The sequence below is a fragment of the Pongo pygmaeus genome, chromosome 1 (assembly GCF_028885625.2).
Source record: "Pongo pygmaeus isolate AG05252 chromosome 1, NHGRI_mPonPyg2-v2.0_pri, whole genome shotgun sequence".
NCBI classification, from domain to species: Eukaryota; Metazoa; Chordata; class Mammalia; order Primates; family Hominidae; genus Pongo; species Pongo pygmaeus.
In genome coordinates, this window is record NC_072373.2 from 145,136,431 (window position 1) to 145,150,757 (window position 14,327).

Genomic DNA, 14,327 nt, shown 5'->3' on the forward strand with positions numbered 1-14,327 from the left:
ATTTATTTCTGCTCTGATCTTTATTTATGTTTCTACTAATTTTGGGTTTGGTTTGCTCTTGCTTTTCTAGTTCTATAAGATGTATCATTAGATTGTTTATTTGAAGTTTTTCCTTTTTTTTTGATGTAGGCAGTTAAAGCTATAAAATTCTCTTTTAGTACTGCTTTTGCTGTATCTCATAGATTTTGGTAGGTTGTGTTTCCATTATCATTTGTTTAAATAAATTTTTAAATTTCTTTCTTAATTTCTTTATTGACCCACTGGTCATTCAGGAGCATTTTATTTAATTTCCATACATTTGTATAGTTTCCAAAATTCTTTTTGTTATTTCTAGTTTTATTCTGTTGTGATCAGAAAAGATACTTGATATTATTTCAATTTTTTTAATGTTTCAAGACTTGTCTTGTGACTTAATATATGGTCTGTCCTTGAGAATGATCCATGTGCTGAGGAAAAGAATGTGTATTCTGTAGTCATTGGATGAAATGTCCTGTAAATATGTATTAGATCCATTTGGTCTATAGTGCAGATTAAGTCCAGTGTTTCTTTGTTGATTTTCTGTCTGGAAGATCTATCTAATGCTGAAAGAGGGGTGTTTAAGTCTCCAGCTGTTATTTTATTGGGGCCTATCTCTCTTATTAGCTTTAATAATATTTGCTTTATATATCTGGGTGCTCCAATGTTGGGTGCATATATATTTAAAATTCTTATATCCTCTTGCTAAATTGACCCCTTTATCATTATATAGTGAACTTTTTTGTCTCTTCTTATAGTTGTTGTCTTAAAATCTGTTTTGTCTGATAAAAGCATAGCTACTCCTGCTCTTTTTTGGTTTCCATTAGCGTGGAGTTTCTTTCTCCATCCCTTTATTTTCAGTCTATGTGTGTCTTTATTGGTGAAGTGTATTTTTTGTAGGCAACAGATCAGTGGGTTTTTTTTTCATCCATTTAGCCAGTCTATGTCTTTTGATTGGAGAGTTTAGTCCATTTACATCAATGTTATTATTGATAATTAAGGACCTACTCCTGCCACTTTGTTATTTATTTTCTGATTGTTTTGTGGTCTTCTTTCTCTCCTTCTTTCTTGTCTTCCTTTAATGAAGGTGATTTTCTCTGGTGATATGATTTAGTTTCTTGCTCTACTTTTTGTGTATCTGTTGTATGTTTTTTGGTTTGAGGTTACCATGAGGCTTGCAAATACTATCTTATAAACCATTATTTTGAACTGATAACAACCTAACCCTATTTGCATAAACAAACAAGCAAAAAAAAATAACTAACAAAAACTCTATGCCTTAACATTGTCTCCCCAACTATTAAACTTTTTGTTGTTTATATCTTATTGTACTGTCTTATGTCTTGAAAAGTTGTTGTAGTTATTATTTTTTATTTGTTTGCCATTTAGTTTTTCTACTTAGGATAAGAGTAGTTTACACAAGGCAGTTACAGAGTTATAATATTTTTTGTTTTTCTGTGTACTTTCTGATACCAGTGAGTTTTGTACCTTCAGGTGATTACTTATTGCTCATTAATGTCCTTTTCTTTCTGATTGAAGTACTCTCTTTAGCATTTTTTGTAGGACAGGTCTGGTGTTGATGAAATCCCTCAGCTTTTGTTTGTCTGGGAAAATCTTTTTTTTGAGATGGAGTCTTGGTCTGTCACCCAGGCTGGAGTGCAGTGGCACGATCTCTGCTCACTGCAACCTCTGCCTCCTGAGTTCAAGTGATTCTCCTGCCTCAGCCTCCCCAGTAGCTGGGATAACAGGCCTGCGCCACCATGCCTGGCTAATTTTTATATTTTTAGTAGAGACGGGATTTCATCATGTTGGTCAGACTGGTCTCGAACTCCTGACATCGTGATCCACCCACCTCGGCCTCCCAAAGTGCTGGGATTACAGGTGTGAGCCACTGCACCCGACCTTGTCTGGGAAAATCTTTATTTCTCTTTCATGTTTGAAGAATGTTTTCACCAGACATACTATTCTAGAGTAAAAGTTTTCCTCCTTCAGTACTTTAAATATGTTATGCCTTCTCTCTTGGCCTTTAAGGTTTCCACTGAAAAGTCTACTGCCAGATGTATTAATGCTTCATTGTATGTTATTTGTTTCTTTTATCTTGCTGCTTTTAGGATCCATTCTTTAACCTTGATCTTTAGGAGTTTGATTATTAAATGCCTTGAGGTAGTCTTCTTTGGATTAAATCTGCTTGGTGTCCTATAACCTTCTTGTATTTGGATATTGCTATCTTTCTCTAAGCTTGGGAAGTTCTTTGTTGTTTCCTTTTGAATAACTTTCTACTCCTATCGCTTTTTCTTCCTCCTCCTTAAGGCAAATTACTCTTAAATTTGCCATTTTGAGGCTATTTCCTGGATCCTATAGGCATGCTTCATTGTTTTTTATTCTTTATTCTTTTGTCTTCTCTGACTGTGTATTTTTAAATAGCCTGTCTTGGAGCTCACTAATTCTTTCTTCTGCTTGATCATTTCTGCCATTAAGAGACTCTGATACATTCTTCCGTATGCCAATTGCATTTTTCAGCTCCAGAATTTCTTTTTGATTCTCTTTAATTATGTCAATCTCTTTGTTAAATTTATCTGATAGAATTTTGAATTTTCTGTCTTATCTTGAATTTCTTTGAGTTTCCTTAAAAGAGCTATTTTGAATTATCTGTCTGAAAGGTCATCTGTCTCTCTTTCTCCAAGATTGGGTCCCTAGTGCGTTATTAATTCATTTGGTGAGGCCATGTTTTCCTGGATTATCTTGATACTTGTAGATGTTCATCTGTGTCTGGGCATTGAAAAGTTAGGAATTTATTGTAGTCTTCATTGTCTGGGCTTTTATTATCTGTCCTTCTTCAGAAGGCTTTTCAGATATTTGAAAGGACTTGGGCATTGTGATCTAAGTTGTATCTGCTTTGGAGGGCACCCCAAGCCTAGTAATGCTGTGGTTCTTATAGACTCATGGAGTTACCACCTTGAACAAGATCTAGGAGAATTCTCTGGATTACCAGGCAGAGACTCTTGTTCTCTACCCTTTTTATCTCCCTAACAAATGGAGGCTCTCTCTCAGTCCTGAGCCATCTAAAGCTAGGGATGGAGTGACACAAGCACCCCTGTGGCTACTACCTCTGTGACTACACTGTGTCAGACCTGAAGTCAGCACAGCACTGGGTCTTGCCCAAGGCCGGCTGTAACTACTCCCTGGCTACTTCCTGTGTCCGCTCATGGCTCTGGGGCTCTATAGTTAGCAGGCGGCAAAGCCAACCAGGCCTGTGTTCTTCCCTCCAGGATGGTGAGTTCCCCCAGGACACTGCTGGGTCCAGAGGTGCTGTCCAGGAGTCAGGGACTAGAATAAAAAACCTTGGAAGTCTACCCAGTGTTCTATTGTATCATGCCTGAGCTGGCACTCAAATTACAAGATGCAGTTCTTCCCACTCTTCCCTCCCCTCCTCCAAAAGCAGAGGAGCCCTTCCCCATGGTCATCACCACCAGAGGCCCATGGGCAGTACTGCCAGACTACCACTATGTTCTCTTAAGGCCCAAGGTCTCTTAAGTCATCTTGTCATGAAGGTTGTCTGGCCTGGGACTCATCCTTCAGGGCAGTGGGCTCCCTTCTGGCCCAGGGAAGGTCCAGAAATGCCATCCAAGAGTCAGCTCTTAGAACTGGGGACTCCAGGAGCCCACTTGTTGCTCCACCCCACAATAGCTGAGATGAACCTGAAGCTAGCAAGTCTCAGAGGCTCACCCAAGGCCCTAGATGTAGTACCTGGGTATCGCTGCTGATTATTCAGTGCCCAAGGGCTCTTCAGTTAGCAGGTGATGAATGCTGCCGGGACTGGGTTCTTCCCTTCAAGGCAGTGGGTTCCCTTCTGGCCCAGGGTGTGCCTAGAAGTGTTGCCCAGGAGCTAGGGCCTGGAACAGAGGCATTATGACTCTGACCCTATCATGCTGTGGCTGAGCCGGTATCCAAGATGCAAGACAAAGTCCTCCCCACTCTTCTTTCTCCTCTCCTCAAGCAGATGGAAGGGGTATTTTTTGGAGCCACTAGTTGTGCAGCCTGGTGTTAGGGGAGAGGTGATGTCACCACTCCTTTAGCCACCCTGGTAGTTTGGTAGATTGCATGCCCCTCTAGTCCACTGTTTCTGGGCCCAGTTCAGCGCTAGGACTCGCCTAGAGTTGCAGTCCTTGTGGCCTAAATTGCCTTTCAAATTCACTTAGAGACCCAGAGCACTTTAGCCTGCAATGGTAAAGTTTGTGGGAACTCAAGTTCCAACCACAAGGACCTGTGATTCCCCTCTGGCTAGGGCTGGTTTAAATGTTCCCTCTGTGGGTGGGCATCAGCTGAAATTGGTCCAGTTTTCCTTTCTGCTCTAACCAGACAGAACCGTTTACTGCCTCATTATTGCTGTGCTCTCCCTCCCTCAGCATGCAGAGGCACTCTGTGCACCAGGTGGCCACTGCTGGGGCTGGGGGAAGGGTGGTATCAGTGCTTCAGGACTGTTCTTTCTACCTCTTCAGTGCCTCTTTTAGCAATACAAAGTTAAAAGCAGGTAGTGCGAGTGCTCACCTGATTTTTGGTTCTTATGAAAGTGCTTTGCTTACATAGATAGTTGTTAAATTGATGTCCTCTTGTGAGGGGATGATCAGTGGAGGCTTCTCTTCTGCCATCTTGCTCCACCTTCTGGGCTTTTGCAAGAATCTTTATGTCCTTTGCCTATTTTGCAAGGGTTATTTCCATGCAAACTAGATGATACATTCTAAAAATGCTTAAGTGGGCCCACATAAACCATAACTGGTGGGAATATGCTGAAAATCAATGGGGGCACCACCATGAACCCCCTAATTTGGGAAACTTGACAATTTCCCCAGGATGCCTCACATACCTAAGTGAAACACAGGCACCTGATGTTTTGTTTTGTTTTATATACTTGAGACAGGATCTCTTTCTGTTGTCCAGGCTGGAGTGCAGTGGCAAAATCATAGCTCACTGCAGCCTTGAACTCCTACGCTTAAGCGAATCTACTACCTCTGCCTCCGGAGTAGCTGGGACTATAGGCATGCACCACCACACTGGGCTGATTCTAAAAAGTTTTTGTGGAGACAGAGTCTCACTATATTGTCCAGGCTGGTCTTGAACTCTTGGCCTCAAGTGATCCTCCTGCCTCAGTCTCCCAAAGTGTTGAGATTACAGACATGAGCCACTGTGTCAGTCCCATCAGATGTTACTGACCAAGTGAGGGCACCTTAGGTGTGATAGGTAACAATTCATATATTAAATCTTGGGAATTCTTTACTTCTCTATTTTCTAAATTAACACAATTAGAAGCCCTAATAGTTTCTTCTCACATACCAGTGAATGGTCTTGCATACATCCTCATGCACAAGGACCCCGCTTTGGAGACCACTGCGGCAGGGGATAAAAACAACTTTCAGGCCCCTTGTCAAGTAGGGTAAGGATCACATAAGCCAAAGGCAATAGCAGCCTGGGCTGGTTAGCTTATTTGCTGACAAAGTATCATCACTGAAACTGGTGTATGCATTTTCCTGGGGCAAAGGTCAAGAGCCTTTTTCTGTTCTCATAGGGGTTTATAACCCCAATAAGGTTAAGAATTACTGATATCTTGTTTTGTTTCAAAACTTCAGGCTTCCATTAGACTCTTAGTCATTGTTTTGATAAAGCTGAAATTGCCCTTGATCATATGATAAGCCTTAAACTTAGCCAATGTCACACAGTCCTGATTATTTGTGGAGAGAGTAGATTTTCTTAATGCCAACCTCATAGTCCTGATTATCTGTGGAGACAGTAGGTTTTCTTAATACCTGACAGTAGCTTTGTTGTGCCTTCCTCCTGTTTTCTTACCACAGTACCAGTCTCTGCCTTCTTTTCTTTCATTTTCTATTCCAGCATCTCTGGCTTTTATTTAGCCCACTGTATGGGTGGCTTTCTATTCTATTCCAGATCTTATTTTTATGCCTTCAAATACTATGCTTTTTTTCTTTGATATTTTGTTCTTTAGTGGTGCCATTATTAAGCTTATAAAAATCCAGATCATGCATTTCCTCTGGGTTAATGAAACATAAATAATTCATAAGAGCTGTGATTGCTCTTATTTATTTCATGCAATTTCAGTTGCGTGACAGCCCTGTAGCTGATGGGTCTGTGTAATTTAGATCTTCATTGATTTCTGTTCCTTAAGTGGTTTTACAGTACAGTTACTTTCATTCTCCTGACTTATGTTACCACAAGTTAGCAGCTCTATGCTTTTCTTAAACTGTTGGTGATTTTCATTTGTGATGGAAGTTGCAGTATTTCTCCCGTCTGCTGACTTAATTTGTTTGTTTGTTTGTTTGTTTTTGTTGTTATTGTTTGTTTTTGTTCCCCAGGTTGGAGTCCAGTGGCACATTCTCAGCTTACTGCAACCTCTGCCTCCTGGGTTCCAAGTGATTCTTGTGCCTCAGCCTCCCGAGTAGCTGGGGTTACAGGTTTGTGCTACCATGCCCAGCTAATTTTCTATTTTTGGTAAAGACGGGGTTTCGCCATGTTGGCCAGGCTGGTCTTGAACTCCTCTCCTCAAGTGATCTGCCTGCCCTGGCCTCCGAAAGTGCTGAGATTACAGGCATGAGCCACCATGCCCGGCCTCTGCTGACCTAATTCTTGGTTATGAAGCCTTGGTTGTAATTTAAGACTCCTGTAAAACACCCAGCCAGGTGTTCAGCATTGCAAGGTATATAGGGTAAATATGTGTTAAATAAAAGAGTGTTTTATTCCTATGATATTGTGTTGTCTCTCTCTTTCTCTGTTTTAAAATATTTTTCTCTCTTTACTTTGCACCATTTTTGTACCATTTTATTTTTGTTATAGCAATAAGATATCGTGTGTGTGTGTGTGTGTGTGTGTGTGTGTGTGTGTAATACCCTTCATCTACCAGGACAAACCTACAAATGGGGAAGAGGGAGGCAATAAAGAGCCCTCAGAAAAGTAAAGTTTAGAAAGTATATACATTTATATTTTCCTTGAAATATCAGAATTTTTAAATTTTTAAATTTTTAAATTTCATTATCTTTTCCTCCCAAATGTACATATTATTTTAAAACTTGTTAGGTTTATTAAAAAACAGTTATCTCATCATGCACCTTTATTATTCATTATCAGCTTTTCTCCCCTGCATGTCTATCATTTTTTCATCAGTTGACTAGTACTAGCCTGTATTTCACTAGTTGACTAGTACTAGCGTGTATTTTACTAGTTGGCTCATGTACTCTTGAGGGAAATGTTTTTCCTGCTAGTTTTTTCATTTTTCATCTTTCATATTGCTAAAAGTATTACAACTGTTCTGTAAATACCCAAATGAAACAATTATGGAAGGATAGATAGTATAAATAGTGTAACACAATGAGTGATCTCACAGTCATTATCTGCTACTTTGACCTTTTTCTTTTCTTTTTGCCTGAGACTTCTTAATAAAGTTTCTTAGGGCAATGCTAACATCAGTTATCATTTCTTGAACACTTAATGGCCGCTCAGTCAAAGGAACCCAGCAGTCAGAAGAATTATTTGAAGCCTCTTGAAAAAATTGGTTTTTTTGTTCTTGCGATAGTTTACTGAGAATGATGATTTCCAATTTCATCCATGTCCCTACAAAGGACATGAACTCATCATTTTTTATGGCTGCATAGTATTCCATGGTGTATATGTGCCACATTTTCTTAATCCAGTCTATCATTGTTGGACATTTGGGTTGGTTCCAAGTCTTTGCTATTGTGAATAATGCCGCAATAAACATACGTGTGCATGTGTCTTTATAGCAGCATGATTTATAGTCCTTTGGGTATATACCCAGTAATGGGATGGCTGGGTCAAATGGAATTTCTAGTTCTAGATCCCTAAAACCAAACACCGCATATTCTCACTCATAGGTGGGAATTGAACAATGAGAACACATGGACACAGGAAGGGGAACATCACACTTCGGGGACTGTTGTGGGGTGGGGGGAGGGGGGAGGGATAGCATTGGGAGATATACCTAATGCTAGATGACGAGTTGGTGGGTGCAGCGCACCAGCATGGCACATGTATACATATGTAACTTACCTGCACATTGCGCACATGTACCATAAAACCTAAAGTATAATAATAATAATAATGATAATAATAATAAAAGAAAAAAAAATTAAAAAAAAAAAAGAAAAAATTGGACTGCATCAAGCACTCTGTGTTTCCAGGGCACTCAGTGAATATTTCCAATATAACTCTTAACTCATTGTATCATACTTTTTTATCTATTCACATTTGCTCCTGGAAGGCAGGAAAATGTCTCCAGCAGAGCATGGCTCACAAGGTATTCTTTTATTTATATTTACTTATTTATGAGACTGAGTCTTGCTCTGTTGCTCAGGCTGAAGTGCAGTGGTGCAATCTTGGCTCACTGCAACCTCTGCCTCTTGAGTTCAAGCTATTCTCGTGTCTCAGCCGCCTGAGTAGTTGGGATTGCAGGCGTGTGCCACCACACATGCCTATAATTTTTTTTTTTTTTTTGTATTTTTAGTAGAGATGGGGTTTTAGTAGCCATGTTGTCCAGGCTGATCTCAAACTCCTGGCCTCAAGTGATCCACCCACCTCGCCCTCCCAAAGTACTGGGATTACAGGCATGAGCCACCATGCCTGGCCAGTATTCTTTAAGTATTTGATTAAATGCCTTGTTTTGCACCACTGTTTCAAGAAAACAACTTCTTCGTCCTTCAGTTCAGCGTTTCTCACCCAGAGGCTGTGTGTGTGTGTGTTGGGGGGTGGGGGGGGAGTCGGGGGGTAGATTCTATGGCTTTATTCTCAAGGGCCTAAGAATTCAGTGTACACCATTTCATATACTCTTTTTGTTAAATGAAAAAGCATATTTTGAGTCGTCAGGAGGGATGCTTTAGCAACACTGATCCACTACAGTGATAGCAGTTAACACTAAATTCAGTATTGCTGAAACGTGCCCACAGGGGCTTCTTATAGGCATGTTCTCAGGAGATCTGAAAGTTCATGTTTGAGGATGTTGCTCTCAGGCACAGTTAAGATGCACTTTTTTCTTGGAAATGCCTCCCTCAATGCGCCCAGTCACGTGCCCCCTGTAGCACTTACCACATCGTCTATTATGACTCATGGGCTTTCCCACCAGCTCTCTCACCCCTCTCTCCAGAGTCAGAACTCTGCTTCCGTAATATTTACTTATTTTACAGCATTCACGGAACTCTTTAATAATTATGCATTGACAAGTCTGTCTCTCCTACTGGACACTAAGCATGTGCAGTTCAGGGTTATTCAGCCTTGTGTACCCAGCACAGTGCTTGCTCCGCGGACTAAGTGCTCATTAAGTTGGTCAAGTTGAGTCAAGAGGTGACTGTGTCAGGCTCAGGACAAACACATGTTTAAGGCCTTCACATTCTTTGGAAATGAGACTCATTGTGGTGATTGCTTTTTCATTTCTTTCTTTTTTTTTTTTTTTTTTTTGAGGCAGAGTCTTACTCTGTCTTCCAGGCTGGAGTGCAGTGGTGCCATATCGGCTTGCTGCAACCTCTGCCTCCCAGGTTCAAACAATTCTCTTGCCTCAGCCTCCGAGGTAGCTGGGATTACAGGCGTGTGCCACCACACCTGGCTAATTTTTGTATTTTTAGTAGAAATGGGGTTTCACTGTGTTGGTCAGGCTGGTCTCAAACTCCTGACCTCAGGTGATCCACCTGCCTCTGCCTCCCAAAGTGCTGGGATTATAGGCGTGAGCCACTGTGCCCAGCCACCTCTGGAAATTCTGACTGTCCAACTTCAAGTTAGGGTTCCCATGACTCCCTCTTTGGGTTTGAATAATTTGCTAGGGTGGCTCACAGAACTCAGGGAAACACATTTACTGGTTTATTGTAAAGGATGTTACAAGGGATACAGTGAAGAATACATGAGGTAAGCTATGAGGAAGGAGTGTAGAGCTTCCATGCCCTCCCCGGGTACAACACCCTCCGGGAACTGCCATGTGTTCTGGAAGCTCTCCCAACCCTGTCCTCTTGGGCCTTTTATGGAGACTTTATTGGATAGGTATGATTGACAACCATGTAGAAATGTGCCTGGACAAAAAGGGTATGATCAAACACTAATAGACTGAGTGAGGGAAACCCAGCAAGCCCTGTCTGTTCAGCTCCTTCTGGCTTCTCTGTGCAGCCTTCCTTCTTCCAGGGTTTGGGCTAGGACCCCTTCTGAAATGGGAGTCTTGTGACCTACAATCAGACAGGGTAGGTCAGAGAATTTTTTTATGGCTGGCTCGTACACAGCAAGGTGGGGAAGATGCCTGTCTTTGGGACAAGAAGGAGCAGGTTAAAGGAGATCGGGAGAAGGTCAGAGAGATTATGTTTTCTGAGGCCTGCTCCTGAGGACTTAAGGTGCCTCAACATTATAACAAAAGCTATGGGAGTTATGAGCTAGGAGCTGCGGACAAAAACCAACATGTATATATGTCATAATATCACAGATGGTAAGCATGGTTATTTTCTAATGTGTCTGATTTCCAATATACTTAGTCCTGTTTCTGTTTTTAGTCTATTTCATGTCACTTGGTTTCCTCATGTGCTTAGTTATATTTAACTACCTGCTTGTCATTGTGTTTTATAAGTTGTTAGAGTGCCAAGTCTTAGGATGAACCTAAGACACAGAGTTCTGTGGGTGTTTCCTGGGATATGAAGAACAGTTCCAGTCTGGGTCCTCCAGAACCAAGCAGGCCCACAGTTTGAAGTTCCCTGGCTCACCCAGGTGTAAGGCTCAAAGGTTTATGAGCCTTATTTCATCATGGCCTGGTTTATGGGCATTCTTTATCAGGATGGGTCTATTTTTAAATTTCCTTTTTCTTTTCTTTGATTTGGAACCACTCTGGCCTTCTCCGTAGTCCTATAAATTTGAGGACAGGCAGTTTTGATGCCTTTGGGCCTAGAATCTTGGCTCTCTTGTTCCCCTTTCCTGAGGCCACAGAACGGAAACTGAGTGTACTTGAATGGTGGCAATTGGCTGTTACTCGTGTAGGTATCCCCCAAGATTGACCCAGAAGTTCTTGCTCTCCTTAACTCTTCAATCTTTTAAAGGTACTTCTTCACCCTCCTCAAGAAGTATGTATTGTATCTAGGATTTTTCTTTTCCTTCCTTCCCTCCCTCCCTCTCTCCCTCTCTCCCTTCTTCCTTCCCTCCCTCCACTACTTTCTCTCTCCTCCCTCCCTCTCTCCTTTTCTTCCTTCCTTCCCTCCCTCCCTCCCTCTCTCCTTCCCTCCTTTCTTCCCTTCTCTTCTTCTCTTCCTCTTTCCTTGCTTTCTCTCTTTCTTTCCTCTTTTCCTTCCTTTCCAGCAGGATAGTTCTGAATAATTTAGCCCACTAATCCTAGAAACAGGAGATTTAAAAATCTATTTAGAAATAGTAAATTATTAACAACTGACAATAAGCCTTAAAATGGGCATCCCCTTTTAGGATTCTTTTAGATTTGTCAGTCAAGGCAGATAACATAGATCATCAGTCAGTATAAAAATATGTCACTTACATATTTCCAGTAAACAGATCTTTAAAAAATGACCCACAAATATAAAACCTTTCCAAGAAATGAGTAACTTGAATGATTAGCCTAACTTACTAGAATTTATTCTTTACGCCTACCATCAAGATACTTCCTAAGGCAAGAAGTCAAACTCAAACTGGCTTAAGCCACGAAGGGTATTTGTTGACTCAAATAGAAAGACTTGGGATGGATTACTTCAGGAATAGCTGGATCCAGGAATTCAAATATTGTCATTAGGCATAGCATCTGTCTACCTGATCTTCAGTCTCTGACAAGCTCTCCTTTGGTGGTGAGATGGATTTTAGGAACTCCGGACTCACAGTCTATGCTTGAAGTCAATGATCTCCAAACTTTGTTGATTATGTACCCAACAGTAAAAGTTGAGCATAATAGTCCCAATGTGTATATATTTCTTTATATATGATATGCTACTGGATACTACTTTTATGTGTTATATAATGTATATTCTTTGTTATGGTGTACATATGCTGTAAGTTATATTGCTGCGTTGTATGTATATTCTATGTTATACTAATTATGGAGTTCAATTTTTAGTTTTTAATATAAATAATAAAATAGAAATACTAATATTTTTTATACTCCCAATGGATTGTTTTCTGCACCCCACTTTGGGGACTACAATAACAGTCCTGTGAACCATGTCTCATTGGTTCTTTTTGGCCTACCTTGAGTCATGTGCCCATTCCTGAGTCCAGAGTTCTTGAAATAGTAAAAGCAAAATTTTATTAATATAAAGTGACAAATATCTGACTAGGCTTAAATAGAGAGATGCTATTTATCTTTTTGAAGCTATTTATATTCTGGAATCATATAATCACTGATATTTTATCCAAAAAAGGAGTCATAGTCCTTCTCTCAGTACAGAGTTACAGAACAAAGATTCTCTTCTTCCATAACAATCTAATTCCATCTATTTATACTAAGTTTCTGTAATGTTGTACCTGGAGTATCATGAAAATGTCCTGTCTGGTTTTTGTTCATATACTCACTCACGTACAATTCATACACACACACTCACACAAACATAAACATATATACTTTCTGTAGTGACAGATGAATGCTCTGTGTTAAGATGTAGGAATTGATGAGTGTTGTAAGTAAAATCCAATTTTTATAATTCTTGAGATTGGCCATTTTGTTTTTTTTATTTTGTTTTTAATTTTTAATTTTTTTGAGAGGGAGTCTTGCTCTGTCACCCAGGCTGGAGTACAGTGGCATGACCTTGGCTCACTGCAACCTCCACCTCCTGGATTCAAGCGATTCTCCTGTCTCAGCCTCCCAAGTAACTGAGATTACAGGTGCCCGCCACCACACCCAGCTAATTTTTGTATTTTAGTAGAGATGGGGTTTCACCATGTTGGTCAGTCTGGTCTCGAACTCCTGACCTCAAATGATCCACCGGCCTCGGTCTCCCAAAGTGCTGGGATTACAGGTGTGAGCCACCACGCCTGGCCGAGATTGGCCATTTTGAACAAGATGGGTGGCTGTGTGGAAAGGTAGGAGGTAGAGGGTCTGGAATAATTTTTCATGTCATTTTAGAAATGGGAGAAGCTCCCTGCCATAACTAGAGTTGCTTTTTTATTTTGTGTTCATAAAGAGACTTTTCAGTATATGACATGTCATATGTACCAGCTCAAGTTTAGGGAAAGCAAGTTACTTCAAAAGGAACTGAGGGAGAGGCTTTCCTGGATATTTAAAATTAATCTTCTGTGGCAGAAATGCAATGGCACATCATGATTCTGAGATGAAAGAAGAATGTCTAAGGGAAGACCTGAAGTTTTACTTCATGAGCCCTTGTGAAAAATACCGAGCCAGACGCCAGATTCCGTGGAAACTGGGTTTGCAGATTTTGAAGATAGTCATGGTCACCACACAGGTAACTTATATTATTATTTCATTTGGTTTTTCCCTTACCCCAAGACAAAAATCTTTTCATGTGTTCTGTACTTGACTTTTGTTCTGAAAAGCCCACACTCAATTTCATAAAACTAAAATTATGTTGACTCTGGAGAGCAGAGGGTAGGTTGAAGTTCTGTTTAGACGACAACCTTGTCTTAGTAAGAGATCCTGAGGTCCTCTCTGTACAGATTCTATAAATGCTGAATAAATGTAGATCTGTGGTGAGGGGTTTCTATATCTGAGTGACACACATTTGTGTTCTGGAACTCTCTATTAAACACAGCTTATTCAAATATACTTTCAAAATCCGCATTTTTTTGTCTTCAGACTTATAGAATACTAAGTTTTCCTTTTATCATACCAGTGTGCTCTAAGTAAATACTGATCCCAGGTGCTATCAGGATTATACAAAAGCTACATTTAGACCTTTTGTTCAAGTTCATATTGTTGAACTCTTTATTACCGGTATCAAAACAGCCATCAGAGTTTTCCTCTAGTTTTGGGGCATTTATTGCTGAACCAGTATTGGGGAGGCTTCTCTGTAGGTCGGGGGTCCCTAATCCCTGGGCCACGGACCTGTTAGGAACCAGGCTGCACAGCAGGAGGTGAGTGGTAGGCAAGGGAGCAAAGCTTTATCTGTTTTTTTAGCTGCTCCCCATGGCTTGCAGTACTGCCTGAGCTCCACCTCCTGTCAGATCAGTGGTGGCATTAGATTCTCATAGGAGCGCAAACCCAATTGTTAACTGCACATGCGAAGGATCTAGGTTGGTATTCCTTATGAGAATCTAATGCCTGATGATCTGTCACTGTCTCCCACACCCCTAAATGGGACCTTCTAGTTGCAGGAAAA

General features: G+C 40.7%; 1 protein-coding gene across 7 annotated transcripts in view; it reads left to right on the top strand.

Annotated features, from left to right (window-relative positions):
- MCOLN2 (mucolipin TRP cation channel 2) overlaps positions 1-14,327 on the top strand; it is a 75,670-nt gene that overhangs the window by 18,401 nt on the left and 42,942 nt on the right. For 5 of the 7 annotated variants that reach the window (XM_054494334.2, XM_054494325.1, XM_054494321.2 and 2 more), the window contains exon 2: positions 13,295-13,454. In XM_054494334.2, coding sequence (XP_054350309.1) covers positions 13,295-13,454 — 160 coding nt within the window. Of the gene's footprint in view, positions 1-6,380; positions 6,480-13,294; positions 13,455-14,327 lie in introns of all 7 variants that reach the window. The other 2 variants (XM_054494354.2, XM_054494344.1) reach the window with 1 other exon arrangement.